An 18,905-nucleotide genomic window follows, 5' to 3' on the forward strand; every position below is an offset into this window, starting at 1 on the left:
GGAAACTAATCTTATCTCCATGGAAAAAAATGTAATGAGAGCACTATCCTTAAAGTGGTTCCATTTTATTTTTCATAATACAAGACACAGATGTACCCGAAATGATTAGAGTTGGTTTTAATTTTAAGACTGACATTCCTGGCAAGGAGGAGAGGGTACGAGAAAAGCAGTGAAGTTCAGAGTAAGACAGTGCCCATTAAAACTGACATAAAAACATACATAACCGTCCACACTGCACTTGTTTAACCAAATTCTGATCCAGTCTCACAAACCTGCTTTACTTTAAACACAGCGTACTTGTGCTTTGTGACAGGACATCTGGGAGCCACCTTCCCATCATCATCCTCTACTTTAGGGTCCCTGTTCTCCAGAGGGTAACTCCTCCCTCCTGGAGCACTCACCAGTAGGAAATTGTCCAGTTCTCGAAGCATTGGCAGGGCAGCGGGTTGCTCTGCCTCCATGGTAGGACTGCACACTGACAAGAGTTCAGTATATGTTCAGGGTGAAGCCTTTAAGGCAGAAGTGCTCAGTATTTTTTTTACATTGATGAAAACTTTAATGGCGCCGGTGAAGTCAGCAGAGAGCAGAACCTCTGTATGATCGGCCTTCAGAGCCCCTGTGGACAAGAAATACCATGTAAAGCATTGAAAGTGTTTTACTATCCACGCAACACAAAGCATTCATCTATCAGTTTATGGTAATCCCTCTGATTAGTCTAAGCGTATCGAAACCGGCATGCTGTACCTGAGGGAATGGTCTCGGAATCAGTGGAGTCCACGCTCTTACACTCTGCTTCGGCCCCAGCCCCCGCTTTCTCTGCCCCCGCCTCCTGGGGGACGATCAGGTTCGGATGGGGGGCGAAAATGGCCGATGTCACTACTGCATTGTGGGCTGTAAGACAAGACTAGACTTAGCAGAGGGATACTACAACCAAACCAACCAGACATTCATGTTACCAACAGTAAAGACCTGAGCACCACAACAGTATCTAGGTACCTTTAATTCCCTCCCAGAAGTCATTGCGGTCTCGTCGTACGGAGGTAAACTTGCTCAGATCATGGTAGGTGCTCCAGATGTACACGTACTTGTCTTCTGAGCCACTCACAATGAACGAATAGTCATGGCTGGAAAATAAAGAGCATAGCAGTTCCTCGATTTGTTGATCGGCAACACTGAACAACATGGCGGACTGAGGTGGAGTAGTTCTCACCTGAAGCTGGCTTTGATCTGACTACTGCTGTTGACATAACCCTTGTACTTCATGGACAGAGACAGGTCCCGCAGGTCATACAGGCGGATCCTGCAGTCATTGGAGGTTACCAGAATCTAATAACAAAATAAAGAGACTTAGCTAACGGACAACTGTCACTGGCAACATACACTCAATTTTAAGTTAAGTGGTCAAGAAGGCTACTGTGGCTATTTGATCATAAGGTAGGGCTACCAGAGTGGCTTACCGTCAAAAACAATAGAGAAAATGCATCCCATAACATTTTAACATGATAGCAGTTTATCATTCAGCCTACTGTAACAGCCTTTGTGTGGTGTTCAATGTAGGCCTGCATTCCATGAGACTTTTGAAGAAAAAAAAACATGCAGGGCTTGACAACCTGTTTATCCACTTGTCTGTCAGACAAGGAGGTGACTGAAATTGTGTTTGATGCAAGAAACCACTACAAAATAAAATGCATTATTATTCCCCAAACATTATTACAGAGAATCAGACAAATTATACTACCCACTGCCCATTGGCTACTTAGCTTATTCAAGCCTGTCTCAAAATACCCCAATAAGACAAAAAAAAGCTAGTGCGTGACAGTAAAATGGAATCCTACGCCGATGCATTCTGCCTACCTTCAACAAAATCTCTTGCATAGTTAGTTTTGGTATGTTGCATTGAAAGTGGATAATAATGCGTTGACTTGATCACAATTCCCACAGTAAAGGGAAATGTTAAGTGTTAACTGAGGGGGAAAACTAGAGAAAGTTGATTGACGTTCAATCTTGTGTTTCTCTGCGTGGGCTGATATTTCTTCTGCGCGGCAGTCCCGGGGAGCTGCACGCCCACAAACGTGTGCAGCTTCGTGGGAACATTGGTCACTAGTAGGTCATCTCCAGAGAGGCATGTCTATGGCAAGTTCATCAGAGCATGGCTATACCTTGTTCTCTCCAGGCAGAGGCTCGATGCCTGTGATTTTCCGTCCCACTCGGTTCCTGCCTCTGGTTGACCGTACATGGATCTGGGTGTGGTATTTAAGGCGCTGAAAAGAGAACCAACTTAGAAATGGTGTACCATTTCCTGTGTTCCTCATTTTCATAATTATGTTCAGCCATTGTAATGCTCAAAGAATCATCAAACATTGGCTGAAATAATGATTCTTCAAACTTGAGGAACAGTGTATAATTCTCCCTCCACCGTACCTCTGTGTCGTAGAAGATGCAGCGGCCATCGTAGGTGCCAATGACGGCGTACTTCCCGTTCTGGCAGAAGTTGGCAGCAGTGATGAGGCGTGTTTGTCCATCCACCTCATTCCATAGAGCCACCTTCTTGTCTGGGATGTTCCACAGACGCAGCTTCCCATCCAGAGAGCCACTCAGAAAGTACCTGTCATCCTAGGAGAAATAACAGATAATTAGTCTGGCTATCAGAGTCAGAACACAAATATAGCCAACTCACTCTGCACTTAAAAAGGGCCATACTTAAACCTAAACACGCACTAACAAAGGCACACAAGCGCACAGAGGCCCACTTACTCTGGGATGGAAAGCGATGGCTGTGACAAAGTCAATATGCTGAAAGCAACATAGACACTCTCTCCTGGATATGTGCCACAGTCGGACGGTCTTATCCATCGACGAGGAAAGCAGGAAGTAGTTCTGGAAACAAAGAACACAGGGAATATTAGGACACAGTGTACAGTCATTTGGGAGTGTTGTATTTTTTAAAGGGGAAGGAAGAAAGGGATTTGGAGTATCACCTTTGACCAGGACAGGTCAAGCAGGTCAGCTGTATGACCCTTGTACTTGCAGAACGGGACTTGGCGGAAGGGGAGATTCTTGTCCTCAGGGTCTTCAGGAACACTGCTCATCTGGGAACAGAAGACACTGAGGTCTGAATGGTAACACCGGTTAAGTTAGACCTTCTGGACAACTGGGTGTGATTGAGCAATTACTACCTCCTTTAGTAGTTTGAGTTAACACAAATAAACCATGCATCTGATTATATCACATATGGGTCCTAACCTTACTCACCCCACCGTCCGTGTCCGATTTGGAGGAACACAGGCTTTCCTGAGAGGGAGAGGGAGACACACGACCTGGTTGACAACATAAAGGGAGGAACCATGAGAAACCCACCAAACAAGCCTTACATTTTCCAAAGCTGTGGTAGAGAGAGAAACTAAACTACTCACGGTCTACCTACCTTCAGTGTTGTACTTTGCCCTCATGTTGTTGAAGTAGTCAAAGGAATTTTTCAGAACCCAGATTCGCACCACATTGTCTTGGCCTGCTGTTGCCAACAGCCTCCCACAGTGAGAGAACTTCATGGTCCACACTGCACCCTGAGGGAACCACGGAACAAGGGTTTGGTAAAATATACATATACTCACGTTTTACATCTACATTCATGGTAACATATGCTTCAGTCACGGCAGTAGTCAATTATTTAATGAAATGAAAGCACTGACACATTAACACACAATCTTACCATGTGCTCCCCGCTCAGGTCCTGGACCACCTTAACCTGATCAAAGTCGAAGGGACCCTTGAAGCTGTGGGCTGCCTTGAACTTGACAGGCCGGGTGTAGGGCATCCCCTCATCGTCACTGGACGACGGGTCATCCTGGTCGTTATGGAAAACTGAGACAACCACGCAGTGAGACTAAACAGGAGCAAAACTACTGACCAACTGATGAAGATCAAATACAAAAATATGTCCATCATGAAAACAAGCAGGCATGTGATTGGGGTGGGGTTTGGCATACCTTCATCACGGACACTCTTCACCTTGTTGACGGCCTTCTCACCATACTCCTCAGCCAGATGCTTGGCCCTCTTCACAGACTTGCCCAGGAACTTCTTCAGCCGAGTGCTGGGGGAGTGAAGACAGACGACAAAACTCCATGAACGTTATCACAGGCTCTGTCACAGCAGCAGAGAGGAAAGACTGTAACCACAGCAAGAGGCAAGGCACTGTTCCAAGTCTTACGTTTTCTGTTTCAGCTTCCCTCCGTCTGTGTCAGTCAGTGGAGCCTGGCCTCTGTCATCATCATCGGACTGTGCTGCGTCATTCCTGACAGGAAAAAAGGAACAAACGGTGATATCCTCCTCTGTATTGCTGCATGTGAGTGCTACTCACTATATCCTTACCAAAGCAATCTGTTAGCACAGGGGAAGGATTATATAGCTGTATGTTTTTTAACCATATACCAGGGATTGGTGTGAGCCCATGAGATATTAGAATAGTTTAAGTAACAGGAGCAGTTCTTACGTGATGTACTCCTTGGTCCTCCTCATGATGTGTAATGTGAGTGGGTTGATCCCTGTAGGAAGCTTCTCCTCTGCCTGGATCAGAGGGATCTCCTCCCCAGTGTCCAGATTCTTGATCATCACACTGGCCAGGATCTCCTATTACAGAGACAGCACACCCAATCAATGAATTGGAAACACACACACTCAAAAAGGTATGTGTAGACAGAAGCAAACCTGTACAAAAGGAGCTGAAGGCTGAATGAATGAAAGACACAGACGACGATATGTACCTCATCAGTCAGCTCTCTGCCAGAGTTGGAGCGTGGGCGCTGAGGACCTAGAGAGTCAATGGGACCGGATGCCTGCTCATCCTCATTCTCCTGTGGGAACACACACTAGGTGTTAACTAACAAGGTATTCAAAATTGTTAAAGGCTGTTGAAAGAGGACAACATAGAACTAAAAGTAAATCCACACACTGGTATGCTGCTCTTAAAGTGTTTATTCAGAAAAGGACTGGGTCTCTGTCAGTACAAAGTGTTCACCAGGTGCAGAAGAATATATACAGTGCATTCAGAAAGTATTCAGACCACCTCCCTTTTCCCTCATTTTGTTACGTTACAGCCTTATTCTAAAATTGATTGATTGAGGGGGAAAAAAAATCTACACACAATACCCAATGATGATAAAACAAAAACAGGTTTAGACATTTTTGCAAATGTATTAAAAATAAAACTGAAATATCACATTTACATAGTGGGGCAAAAAGGTATTTAGTCAGCCACCAATTGTGCAAGTTCTCCCACTTAAAAAGATGAGAGGCCTGTAATTTATCATAGGTACACTTCAACTATGACAGACAAAATGAGGAAAAAAATCCAGAAAATCACATTGTAGGATTTTTTATGAATTTATTTGCAAATTATGGTGGAAAATAAGTATTTGGTCAATAACAAAAGTTTCTCAGTACTTTGTTATATACCCTTTATTGGCAATGACAGGTGTCAAGCGTTTTCTGTAAGTCTTCACAAGGTTTTCACACACTGTTGCTGGTATTTTGGCCCATTCCTCCATGCAGATCTCCTCTAGAGCAGTGAGGTTTTGGGGCTGTTGCTGGGCAACACAGACTTTTAACTCCCTCCAAAGATTTTCTATGGGGTTGAGATCTGGAGACTGGCTAGGCCACTCCAGGACCTTGAAATGCTTCTTAAGAAGCCACTCCTTCGTTGCCCGGGCGGTGTGTTTGGGATCATTGTCATGCTGAAAGACCAAGCCACATTTCATCTTCAGTGTCCTTGCTGGTGGAAGGAGGTTTTCACTCAAAATCTCACGATACATGGCCTCATTCATTCTTTCCTTTACACGGATCAGTCGTCCTGGTCCCTTTGCAGAAAAACAGCCCCAAGGCTTGATGTTTCCACCCCCATGCTTCACAGTAGGTATGGTGTTCTTTGGATGCAACTCAGCATTCTTTGTCCTCCAAACACGACAAGTTGAGTTTACCAAAAAGTTATTTTTTGGATTCATCTGACCATATGACATTCTCCCAATCTTCTTCTGGATCATCTAAATGCTCGCAAGCAAACTTCAGACAGGTCTGGACATGTACTGGCTTATGCAGGGGGACACGTCTGGCACTGCAGGCTTTGAGTCCCTGGCGGCGTAGTGTGTTACTGATGGTAGGCTTTGTTACTTTGGTCACAGCTCTCTGCAGGTCATTCACTGGGTCCCCCCGTGTGGTTCTGGGATTATTTTTTTTTGCAATCATTTTGACACCACTGGGTGAGATCTTGCGTGGAGCCCCAGATCGAGGGAGATTATCAGTGGTCTTGTATGTCTTCCATTTCCTAATAATTGCTCCCACAGTTGATTTCTTCAAACCAAGCTGCTTACCTATTGCTGATTCAGTCTTCCCAGCCTGGCGCAGGTCTACAATTTTGTTTCTGGTGTCCTTTGACAGCTCTTTGGTCTTGGCCAGAGTGGAGTTTGGAGTGTGACTGTTTGAGAGGTTGTGGACAGGTGTCTTTTATACTGATAACAAGCTCAAACAGGTGTCATTAATACAGGTAATGAGTGGAGGACAGAGGAGCCTCTTAAAGAAGAAGTTACAGGTCAGTGAGAGCCAGAAATCTTGCATGTTTGTAGGTGACCAAATACTTATTTTCCACCATAACTTGCAAATAAATTCATTAAAAATTCTACAATGTGATTTTCTGGATTTTTTTCCTCATTTTGTCTGTCATAGTTGAAGTGTACCTAGGATGAAAATTACAGGCCTCTCATCTTTTTAAGTGGGAGAACTTGCACAATTGGTGGCTGACTAAATACTTTTTTGCCCCACTGTAAGTATTCAGACTCTTTACGCAGTACTTTGTTGAAGCACCTTTGGCAGCGATTACAGCCTCGAGTCTTCTTGGGTATGACTGTACAAGCTTGGCACACCTGCATTTGGGGAACTTCTCCCATTCTTCCCTGCAGATCCTCTCAAGCTCGGTCAGGTTGGATGGGGATTGTCACTGCACATCTATTTTCAGGTCTCTCCAGAGATGTTAGATCAGATTCAAGTGCGGGCCACTCAAGGACATTGAGACTTGTCCCGAAGCCACTCCTGCGTTGTCTTGGCTGTGTGCTTAGGGTTGTTGTCCTGTTGGAAGGTGAACCTTCACCCCGGTCTGAGGTCCTGAGCGCTCTGGAGCTGGTTTTCAGCAAGGATCTCTCTGGACTTTGCTCTGTTCAGCTTTCCCTCGATCCTGACAAGTCTCCTAGTCCCTGCCGCTGAAAAACGTCCCCACAGCATGATGCTGCCACCATCATGCTTCACCGTAGGGATGGTGCCAGGTTTCCTCCAGACGTGACGCTTGGCATTCAGGACAAACAATTAAATCTTGGTTTCAACAGCCCAGAGAACCTTGTTTATCGTGATCAGAGTCCTTTAGGTGCCTTTCGGCAAACTCCAAGCGGGCGGTCATGTGCCTTTTACTGAGGAGTGGCTTCCGTCTGGCCACTCGAACATAAAGGCTTGATTGGTGGAGTGCTGCAGAGATGGTTGTCATTCTAGAAGGTTCTCCCATCTCCACTTTGAGGCTCTGTCAGACTGACCATCGGGGTTGTTGGTCACCTCCCTGACCAAGGCCCTTCTACCCCCGACTGCTCAGTCTGGCCGGACGGCCAGCTCTAGGAAGAGTCTTGGTGGCTCCAAACTTCTTCCATTTAAGAATGATGGAGGCCACTGTGTTCTTGGGGACCTTCAATGCTGCAGATATTTTTTGGTACCCTTCCCCAGATCTGTGCCCCGACAATCCTGTCTCAGAGGTCTTCGGACAATTCCTTTGACCTCATGGCTTGGGTTTTGCTCTGACACGCACTGTCAGCTGTGGGGACCTTTATATAGACAGGTGTGTGCCTTTCCAAATCATGTCCAATCAATTGAATTTACCACAGGTGGACTCCAATCAAGTTGTAGAAACATCTCAAGGATGATCAATGGATACAGGATGCACCTGAGATCAATTTTGAGTCTCATAGCAAAGGGTCTGAACACTAATGTAAATAAGGTATTGTATTTTTAATAGATTAGCAGAAAAATACTAAAAACCTGTTTTTGCTTTGTCATTATGGAGTAGTGTGTGTAGATTGATGAGGAAAAAAATAGAATGTAATACATTTTAGAATAAGGCTGTAACGTAACAAAATGTGAATAAGGGAAGTGGTCTGAATAGTTCCCGAATGCACTGTACATCTTGGGCAACAATTAGTGGACCTGTGTCCTGTGCCAATGGAACGCATGGGAAACAAATACCAACTGACCTGTGCTGTGACCACCTTGTCCCCGCTGGTGGCACTGGCCAAGTCCAGAGAGTGTTGCAGATCCTTGGTGATGCCTCTCACTGTGCTGCTGGGAGACACCAGGCCACACTGCTCCTCTGGCTCCACTGCACACAAAGGCCAATCACACAGCAGACAAGCAGGGTCAAAGGTCAACACAGTAACCTTGTCTCCATTGTTAAACAATTGTTTTTAATAGAAATTATAAGTAGAGGTGTGGGGACAGAAATGACGATTCATGAGAGGTCAATGTATTTACGCCCAGTAGGAGCATTTTTAATTGACATGCATATCAGCATTCAGTCGATTGACCTAATGCAATTGGGTGTGTGGTGAAACAAGTACAGCGTTATTTACCAGCCAGTCCTGTGGGCCTCATACACTCCTGGGACTTCTTGCTGAGGGGTAGAGCAGGTCGGGATGGGGGAGGTGGTCGTGGAGGAGGAGCTCCGCTGGGAGGAGGGGGGCGTGAGGGAGGAGGCTGCTTGGTGCTGGCCACAATGTCAGGCTCTACAGTGAACTGCCGTTGGGGTTTAGAAGGCCCAGGGTCGGTGGAGTCACATAGCTTCTTGTCTGTGAGGGGGACCTGGTCTAGGATGTCTGCAGGTCTTTGCTCACTGTCCTCTGCAGACACCCGGGGTAGGTCAGGGAGGTCCGGCGGGAGGTCTGGTTGACTCTGGCCCTGACCCAGGGTGCTGGTGATGTCTGGGGGCTGGACATGCTCCTGTGACCCAACCGACGGGCCGGGGATGTCTGGGAGAACCATGGCGCATGCTCCCTGCTGTTCCTGAGGTTGCTCTGATCTCTCAACCACAGGCTGAGGTTCCACAGCAGGATGCTCTGGTTCTACAGGGGCCTTATTCTCCTTCACCACTGACCCCGCCCTCGTCTCAACATCCCTCTCTCCCAACAGAGCCTCCACCACAATTCCCTTCTGGCTCTCCTCAATGATGCTGTCGATGATCTAGGTGGAACAAGACATCAAAGATGAAATCATCATCATCCAAAGGGAATTTCTCATAACAGGATGTTCCTCTAATGAAGAGTTTGTTCTTGTATTTAGTCACGGTGAAAGAGGGGTGTGGAGAAGGATTAGACAGACAAATGTTGACAAATGTTGCTAGTTATGTATATTTTGATAACCATGATCACCATCATTGCTTACGTTGCTGACGTTAGCCTTCCACAATACAACTTGGATTTGGCTCAGAAACACATTTCAAAAGGCAAATAATTAGTAGGAAAACCTTTGTCATAATTGTGATGTCGCCAGATTGACTTTAGATGCTGTATAACTTTAGCCAGTTAATTAAGATTGAGGGGACCACTGTATTTTAGCGAGCTAACATTACCAAAGCTGGCCATTTTTGAAGCGCTTTGATCACGCACTCCATAGCCGATATGAGCAAGACCTTTAAAACAAGTCAACATTCACAAGGTCCACGGGGCCAGATGGATTCCCAGCATGTGGAATCAGAGCATGCTTGAACCAACTGTCAAGTGTTTTCACTGACATTTTCAACCTCTCCCTGACCAAGTCTGTAATACCTACATGTTTCAAGCAGACCACCATAGTCTGTGTGCCCAAGAACGTGAAGGTAACATGCCTAAATGACTACCGCCCCGTGGCACTCACGTCGGTAGCCATGAAGTGCTTTGAAAGGCTGGTCATGGCTCACAACACCATTATCCCAGAAACCCTAGACCCCACTAATTTGCATACCGCCCTGACAGATCCACAGATGACGCAATCTCTATCGCACTCCACACGGCCCTTTCCCACCTGGACAAATGGACCACCTATGTGAGAATGCTATTCATTGACTACACTGTGGTGTTGACTACATTCAACACCACAGCGCCCACAAAGCGCATCACTAAGCTAAGGTCCCTGGTACTAAACACCTCCCTCTGCAACTGGATCCTGGACTTCCTGGCAGGCTGCCCCCAGGTGGTAAGGTTAGGCAACAACACAGCCAAGCTGATCCTCAACAATGGGGGACCCTCAGGGGTGTGTGCTTAGTCCCCTCCTGTACTCCCTGTTCACTCACGACTGCGTGGCCAAGCACGACTCCAACACCATCATTAAGTTTGCTGACGACACAATGGTGGTAGGCCTGATCACCGACGAGACAGCCTATAGGGATGAGGTCGGAGACCTGGCTGTGTAGTGCCAGGACAACAACCTCTCCCTCAACGTGATCAAGACAAAGGAGTTGACCCTGGGCTACAGGACTGTAGTGGAATGGGTTGAGCATTTCAAGTTCGTTGGTGTCCCCATCACCAAAAAACTATCATGGTCCAAAACACAGCAGCACCATTGATAGGATCCTGACCATTTGCATCACCGCCTGCTAAGGCGACAGCTCGGCATCCGACCGTAAGGCACCACAGAGTGTAGTGCGAACGGCCCAGTACATCACTGTGGCCAAGTTTCCCACCATCGAGGACGTATATACCAGGCGATGTCAGAAGGCCCCCCAAGTCTACGGTCAGCACTTGTGGGTTCGATTACAGGCTCAAAATGGCCAGAAACAATTAACTTTATTCTGAAAATCGTCAGTCTATTCTTGTTCTGAGAAATGAAGGCTATTCCATGCAAGTCCTCAACTGGCAGCTTCATTAAATAGTCCCCCCAAAACACCAGTCTCAACATCAACAGTGAAGAGGTAAACTCCAGGATGCTGACCTTCTAGGCAGAGTTCCTCTGTCCAGTGTCTGTGTACTATTGCCCATCTTAATCTTTTCTTTTCATTGGCTAGTCTGAGATACAGATTTTTTCTTTGCAAATTTGTCTAGAAGGCCAGCATCCCGGAGTCACCTCTTCACTGTTGACTTTGAGACTGGTGTTTTGCGGGTACTATTTAATGAAGCTGCCAGTTGAGGACTTGTGAGGCATCTGTTTCTCATACTAGACACTAATGTACTTGTCCTCTTGCTCAGTTGTGCACCGGAGCCTCCCATCCTATTCTGGTTAGAGCCAGTTTGCGCAGTACGTTGAAGGGAGTCAGTTTATTGAGAGCTTCAGTTTATTGGCAATTTCTTGCACGGAATAGCCTTCATTTCTCAGAACAAGAGTAGACTGACGAGTTTCAGAAGAAAGGTCTTTGTTTATGGCCATTTTGAGCTTGTAATCGAACTCACAAATGCTGACGCTCCAGATACTCAACTAGTCTAAAGAAGGCCAGTTGTATTGCTTCAGTTTCAGCTGTGCTAACATAATTCCAAAAGGGTTATTTAATGATCAATTAGCCTTTAAAAATTATAAACTTGGATTGGACACAACGTGCCATTGGAACACAGGAGTGATGGTTGCTGATAACGGGCCTCTGTACGCTTATGTAGATATTCCATTAAAAACAGCAGTTTCCAGCTACAATTTACAACATTAACAATGTCTTTCTGATCAATTTGATATTTTAAATGTACAAAAAAAAGTGATTTTCTTTCAAAAACAAGGACATTTCTAAGTGACTTCAAACTTTTGAACAGTAGTGTACATTTGGAGGACATAATATGGCAGTTGTTTTCTTCTAATTATTTCCCTACTTTAGCCATGTAATTATATTTCCATGCCACTAACTTAGACAAAACCTTAACATTAGCATCCGAGGTGCAACCCATGTCTCGGGCACAAATAAATAATGGATGCAGCGATGGTGGTACTATGTAGCTCATGTCTGACTACAACAGTGTACTAACTAGCAGCAACAAACTCAAACCAACCCAGGACCATAGCAAAACATGGTCACAGTTGGTTGCATAGTGTAACTGTGTCACCATTCTGAATCTAATCTGGAGCTAGTCAGTCAACATCTGTAAAACATAAAATTATCTTCCAAACAAGATTAAGTTATTTCTCGAACTATGTTTATAACTGATGGATGATGACGACAATCGTTGACCCTGCTTTTCTGTTCAACAAAGTGCACAGTTGGGTGCCAGACTGATTCCCTGGTCATAAATGGATGCAAGCACCTACCAGAAGAAGCATAGGTACCATAACATGTCCAGCAAAGTGATAGCAATGGTTTAGTGACCTCCAAAAATAATCTTGTTCACTTGCTATTTTCACAGGTTGTCAGGTAAGACCTCCGAATAAAAGTGTCATTTGACACAAGTACTCGTGACACCTCTGTTGTTGCCAGTCTTCCATGACCAATGAAAAGGCCCCGCCATAATGAGGTCTCTGTTCGTGACCCGAATTGCTGCCCTAATGAACAACGACAGGTAATGTGTTTTGTGAAAAGTTGCATATAAAAAAATCCCTCCCAGTCAACACCACCTCATAAGATTGCCTGTTGCAGTTGTTAGAGAGAGATCCAGTTTACATCCAAATATGCAGCATAGACAAGACCAGCAAGGGGGCCCTGAACAGCAACATGCACTTTACTGTGAGAATTCCTATGAATGGAACAGTAAGCCACATGTTGACAAGTATCCGGCCAGCAACAGCTTTCACAGGTTCATCATTTGTACAAATACAGAAGGTAAACCACTTCATTACTTTGATAAATTGCTGCTTATTTTCTACTTCTTAGATGCATATACTTTCCAGGGCATAACCTAGCCGGATAGAACCAGCCTGATCGCTGTGTTTGCCATTCCAGTTCACTTCACATTTTATATCTGAAGTGAAATAGAAAGGTTAACGCAGAAATTAGGTCAGTTCCACTATTGATAATGTAATCAGTGCTCTGTGTGACCAACCAGTATTTTTGGTGAGAGGCCAGGAGCTTAACTACGCTGCTATGCCCATCAATTAGGCTCTGGCAAAGACCTCACCTCTTGCCTGCTCACCAATGGTTGTCGATAGGGAGAACAGAATTAGGTAGGTTTGGTCTGCCCCTTTTAAACTTCAACATAGTATATGTTTGTGTGTCAAATATCACTTATCCCTAACTGCCATTAGTAATAGAACAGTGACTGTTTTACAGAGCATTCAGAAAGTATTCACACCCCTTGACTTTATCCACATTTTGTTGTGTTACAGCCTGAAATGAAAATGGATTACAGTGAGATGTGTCACTGGCCTACACACAATACCCAATCATTTCAAAGTGGAATAATGTTTTTCAAAATTGTACAAATAAATAAAAAATTAAAAGCTGAAATGTCTTCAGTCAATAAGTATTTTGTTATGGCAAGCCTAAATACAGTCAGGAGTAACAAGTCACATATGTTGCATGGACTATGTGTAATAAAAGTTTTGAACATGAATTTTGAATGACATTAATCTCTGTAACCCACATACAACTACCAGGGAGGTTTTCCAATGCCTCGCATAGAGTACACATTGGAAGATGTGTAAAAATAAATAAACATTGAATGCACCGTGAAGTTATTAATTACACTTTGGATGGTATCAATACACCCAGTCACTACAAAGATAAAGACATCCTTCCTAACTCAGTTGCTTGAGAGGAAGTAAACCACTCAGGGATTTCACCATGAGGCCAATGGTGACTTCAAAACCATTACATAGTTTAATGGCTGGGATAGGAGAAATTTGAGGATGGATCAACATTGTGGGGTGGCAGGGTAGCCTAGTGGTTAGAGCGCTGGACTAGTAACCGGAAGGTTGCAAGTTCAAACCCCCAAGCTGACAAGGTACAAACCTGTCGTTCTGCCCCTGAACAGGCAGTCATTGAAAATTAGAATTTGTTCTTAATTGACTTGCCTAGTTAAATAAAGGTAAAATAAATCAAAACAATTGTCATTACTCCACAATACTAACCTAAATGAGAGAGTGAAATGAAGGAATCCTGTTTTGGAGTATTTTTTTATTCTGTACAGGATTCCTTCATTTCACTTTAGTGCCTCGTTTACAAAAAGGCACTAAAGTAACACCACAAAAAAAATTGGTAAAGCAGTATATTGGGGGGTCCTGAATACAAAGTGTTATTTTTGGGGCAAATCCAATCCAGCACATTATGGAGTACCACTCTCCATATTTTCAGTTTATGGGTATGCTTGTAATCATTAAGACTGGAGAGTTTTCAGGATAAAAAAATAAACGGAATGGAGCTAAACACCGATCAACAACCAATTTCAATGTGGAATAAGTCAAGGGTCATGAATACTTTCTGAAGACACCATATGTGTTCAGATGCATGAGAGACCTGGCACTCAACACCTCCACAATGAGGTGATTACTAATAATAAAGTACAGCACTAATGTCCAGTAATAGCAACACCCTTTTCTTTCCATGTATCACTGATGAACTCTGCCTATTTCTACTGATGGACCGGAGATGCTTTTGCCAAGCGGCAGACTCAGTCATTTGATGAGGAGACCATAGTAGGGTAGGTTTTATCTGACCTGTTCAAATTTCCACATACCACCTGTTTGTATGTCAGATATTACCTATCCTAACTGCCATTGGTAATAGTCACTGTTCTATGTGTGTATGTGTTCACAGAAACATGTATGGAGCCAGCACATGGAGACGTGATGTTTCAGACGAAAGACAGGCTTGATACTGATGTTTCTGAATGGAGAGAGACCAGGCACTCGGCATTAAAATGTGCCACGGTATCCCCATTAACACCAAAAGGCACAGTATCTGTATCAGCTGGGAATGAGAATGAAAGATATACATTGTTATATTAGCAGAGCACTGCTTCTATGGTATTATGTTTATTCTACATTAAGCAATTACATTCTTCTCACATTACTCTGTAGGCTACTGACCTATTCAAAGCTTCCTCCAGCATCTCACTATGCATCTGCATGTATTTATTGAACTCAGTCTGCAGGCGATATGTCTGATGTGAATGAGTGGGGGGAAAAGGTTGCAGGCAAGGTTCTGACCGATTGGTGTGTCAAGAAACTCCCACATCAAACCACACCCCCAAACCAACTCACATTTGGCTTCTGCCAGCATTTCTTGAGGAGCAAGCCAAAAGGGTACAGGTTTTTTATTGAACCTTTAACTAGGCAAGATAGTTAAGAACAAATTCTTATTTAAAATGATGTTCTACACCGACCAAACACGAATGACTCTGGGCCAATTGTGCACCACCCTATGGAACTGCCTGGATTTGAACCAGGGTGTCTGTAGTGACTGAGATGCATTGCCTTACACCGCTGCGCCACTCGGGACCCCCCAGTTCCCCTGTAATGACCTAGACCACTTAGTGGTGTAATACACCCCTCACTGGCAGCGACTCCATAGAACAGTGAGACTAGCTACATTTACATAAATCCCAGGACTCAGCCACCATAAAAAACAACAACATTTAGACATGAACAACATGTACTCAGTGACTTTTTTTTTTTAAATCACAGGGAATAAAACAAAACTTTGCTTCCTCATGACATTCATAATGCCCCATCTGAGTAGGGATTCATGAGTGTTGGCAAAGATTTGAAGATGAGGAAATACCTGGATGGGGTCATTTTGGCGTGCCTCAAGTGTGGCCAGCCCAACAGCCACGTCCTCTGGTGGGCTCTCTACCACCCCCTGCAGGAACACAAAACAAAGGCACAAAAACAAAAGGGAGAGTCAAACAACCTCATACAGTCCAAGCACTTTAAAATGCTGGGATGTGCTTATGTTTTGTAATATTTTACTAGTAAATGAGATGACAGTGTCCTGAATAGAGTATTTAAAACAACTTCACTGGCAACTCAGGACATGTAATAGCAAACTGCTTATTGCAAACAATCCCACTTAAAGTTGTGTTTTGGGTTAACTTTAACCTCAATAGAGCACTTAAAAGCCATCCTCTAGCTAGCTCATTTGAAAGTAGTTAACAGCAGATATGCCTTTTAAGTAATGATTTAACTAAAACCAGCACTCTGGGTTACAGTCTTTGATATGCCGCTCCAAAGTTAAACTTCACTCTTTAAAAAGGAGATGACTGTTAGAAACAAAATGTTCAAAACTGTAAAATGCTAGTAAGAAGAAGACATACCAGAGGTGTGGGAAGAACAAACTGTGTCGGTGTCCTAAGCAATAAAAAAAAGATGTGTAAAAGTGTGTTAGTCACAAGACTAGTCCTGATATGGTTGTGTGTCAAAGAGACACAAGTCAGACTTCTCTCTCCCTTACACATTGATCACCGTGAAAACACAATTCCTGTTGGTAGACTTGGGGAATTGATCTCCCCACAACATTTGAATAATTAAAAAGATGGGAGTAGAGTAAACAAGGCAAAATCATCCAGACAGATGAGTCGTTATTGTTGTCAAATAATGATAGCTAATAAAGGAACAAAAAAACATTAGTTCCAGAAGAAACACTGAATGTATGAACAAAACAATGTTCTCTCTTGCTAACATCTGGTGCAACTCAATGGCCAGCATCATCTACGTCATATCTGAGAACGTTTCAATGCCAATCACAGCACATAAACACACCATAGTTCTTTAAAAATAGTTGTAAGTAGAAAGGTCACTTACAATTTAGGCGGTGGAGTAAAATTTACGTCTTCAGCAGCATCGTAGAATTCCTCTGTGTCACTATCTGACGCCATTTAGCTAGCCAACGTGAACTAGATATCGTAGAGGCCCTGCATGCATCTAAACTAAGGGAAATCGCTGCAATATTTATATTTATGTGTTCGGTTCGAAGTGAAGAAGACTTCCAATTTGTGCAACAAATAAAAAGGTCATAGACTGAAAACTCACTTACTTCGCTAGGATACACCCAGATGTTGTTAGCTACTAAGTTGCTAATGCATTTGAGAGGCCACTCACCTGTGTGTACTAGCTACTCCTAACTGGCTGCTAACGTAACCAGCTAGTTAACGAAGTTACTTAGCGCTAGTTTTTACCTAGGTAACTACCAAGTTTCTTGAATCAATTCATAAATACATACTCCGAACTAAATGTCTAACGATAAAACGCCTGCACATTAGCGTCTTCCTCAACAACAACAAAAAAAAGGGCTGCAGCCAGGCCAAATGTAGCTTGTGTAATCACAAATAAGGAAGAACACCCCAAAAGATTAATAACGCATACGGAAATCTCGCGATAACTTATCTGAGCCCACTTCCAAGCCCACTCCTCTCGTATCCTCCCCTCATATTGATGTAAATGAGAACTTGTTCTCAACTGGCCTACCTGGTTCAATAAAGGTTAAATTAAAAAATGTAAAAATACAAATATCCTCATGTGTACAGTCCATGGAATGCGTCTCTGATGGCTTCACAGTCAGGCACCATTGTAGCAAACCGTGAAACACCCATTGTGGAACTCGGAACTGGGTATATATAAACACTGCTCCAATAGGGTTAACTCACTTAAGCTTTTCTTGTCTATGTTTCATGTTTTTTCATGTTTTGTGTGAACCCCAGGAAGAATAACTGCTACTTTTGCAACAGCTAATGGGGATCCTAATAAAACACCAAAAACACCACTTTGGGGAGATTGTATTGAGCCTAAGCAAGGGTCATCATTACACTATTACTGAAAAAAAGTATAATACGCATGAATCCTTTATTAACAGCCCTGAAAGAAGTAGACTATTGACCAAATCAGGTTCCCTCTTTGTTTATATATGAAGGAGAGACAGGGACCATGAGCATATGAGAGAAGAGAGGAGTGGGCTTGAAAGTGGGCTCAGATAAGTTACTGTTGCAAAAGCAGTAGTTATTCTTCCTGGGGTTCACACAAAACATGAACCATGACATAATACAGAACATTAATAGACAAGAACAGCTCAAGTGGTTTAACCCTTTTGGACCAGTGTTTAGCAATAGATACCTAGTTTCGAGTTCCACAATGGGTGTTTCACTGTTTGCTACAATGGTGTCAGACTGTGAAGCCATCAGAGAGGCATGCCATGTACTGTATACATAAGAGACTTGGTATAGTGAAGTGTGGAAATTCACTCTCTGAATAGAAGGGATAGTGTAACAACCCTTGCATAGCAAGGCTCATCACAATCACCCCAAACTTATTGAAACAGTGGTTAGTAGTCATTTGCTTGGGGAGCAAACATAGTCTTCAGGTCTGAAGGAAAGAGTGTGGTTCATCGAACCAATTCAATTGCAGGGGTTCAGACCAGACTCAGAAATAAAACACATTTAATCTGGTTAAAAACAATTCCAAAAAATGTGCTATCAATAAAATTGATTTATAAATAAAACCAACAAGATCGATATTTACAGAACTCTTCTTTCTTCTATGAGGTTTCACAACTCCAGTAAATGGCATATTCTACCACCAGCTGGACCACGTCTACTTTGTTTGGTATTTAAGTTTTGCGACTATGAAAAATATTGCCGTATGATCCTACCATTTACCAGCGTGGCTACGTCACGTTCCTTGCAAACGACCATTGGATAGGTTGGAGGCGGACCTTAGTGAGATCTATGGGTAGAGTGGATTTGAGGGTTTAAGAAGAAAACAAGGACGTATCAGGTAGGAATTTCGCTATTTAAAAGTTTATAGAACGTCTTTTAAATTCTCATTTTATATGTAAAATGTTGAATACAACAAAACGCAACCCAACGTTTTCAATTACGGGTAACTAGCCAAAGAAGTAGCTAGCTAGCTAAGTAGCTTAAGATGTAGCTTCAGCTGGCTAACTAACTTCACGGGTAGCCATGCTGTGTGGTTTGTCCTTCCTACAAATGCTCTCGCCCGGCGAAGTTGGT

General features: G+C 43.6%; 2 protein-coding genes across 7 annotated transcripts in view; one reads left to right on the top strand and one right to left on the bottom strand.

Moving 5' to 3' along the window:
• Positions 1-44: 44 nt before the first annotated feature.
• Positions 45-17,250, bottom strand: LOC135544258 (WD repeat-containing protein 44-like). 2 transcript variants are annotated; one of them, XM_064971731.1, is made up of 20 exons: positions 16,705-17,250; positions 16,218-16,251; positions 15,686-15,763; positions 8,655-9,261; positions 8,280-8,404; positions 4,764-4,853; positions 4,493-4,629; positions 4,211-4,294; positions 3,987-4,093; positions 3,710-3,861; positions 3,425-3,563; positions 3,253-3,317; positions 2,979-3,089; positions 2,755-2,877; positions 2,422-2,613; positions 2,160-2,261; positions 1,211-1,326; positions 997-1,124; positions 745-891; positions 45-616 (listed from the first exon to the last, which is right to left on the bottom strand). In XM_064971731.1, the coding sequence occupies exons 1-20, from the start codon at positions 16,776-16,778 to the stop codon at positions 498-500; spliced, it is 2,730 nt and encodes a 909-aa protein (XP_064827803.1). In that variant the 5' UTR covers positions 16,779-17,250; the 3' UTR covers positions 45-497. The 2 variants fall into 2 exon arrangements, with proteins under 2 accessions (XP_064827803.1, XP_064827802.1); XM_064971730.1 differs by having other exon boundaries at positions 3,244-3,317.
• Positions 17,251-18,582: 1,332 nt separating this feature from the next.
• Positions 18,583-18,905, top strand: part of LOC135544260 (kelch-like protein 13) — a 73,163-nt gene continuing 72,840 nt past the window's right edge. For 4 of the 5 annotated variants that reach the window (XM_064971734.1, XM_064971737.1, XM_064971735.1 and 1 more), the window contains exon 1: positions 18,583-18,669. The gene's annotated coding sequence lies outside the window, so the exon portion shown is untranslated. The remainder of the gene's footprint in view (positions 18,670-18,905) is intronic. The other variant, XM_064971739.1, reaches the window with a different exon arrangement.

The sequence above is a fragment of the Oncorhynchus masou genome, chromosome 8 (assembly GCF_036934945.1).
Source record: "Oncorhynchus masou masou isolate Uvic2021 chromosome 8, UVic_Omas_1.1, whole genome shotgun sequence".
Lineage (NCBI taxonomy): Eukaryota > Metazoa > Chordata > Actinopteri > Salmoniformes > Salmonidae > Oncorhynchus > Oncorhynchus masou.

Bases quoted from the DNA above. Each gene is read 5' to 3' on its own strand.
- LOC135544258 (XM_064971730.1), bottom strand. From the start codon at position 16,778: ATGGCGTCAGATAGTGACACAGAGGAATTCTACGATGCTGCTGAAGAC. The intron at 3,862-3,986 runs GTATGCCAAACC...TGGTTGTCTCAG, and splicing joins GAAGAGTGTCCGTGATGAAG to TTTTCCATAACGACCAGGAT. The intron at 2,614-2,754 runs GTAAGTGGGCCT...TATTTCTCCTAG, and splicing joins CCATCGCTTTCCATCCCAGA to GATGACAGGTACTTTCTGAG.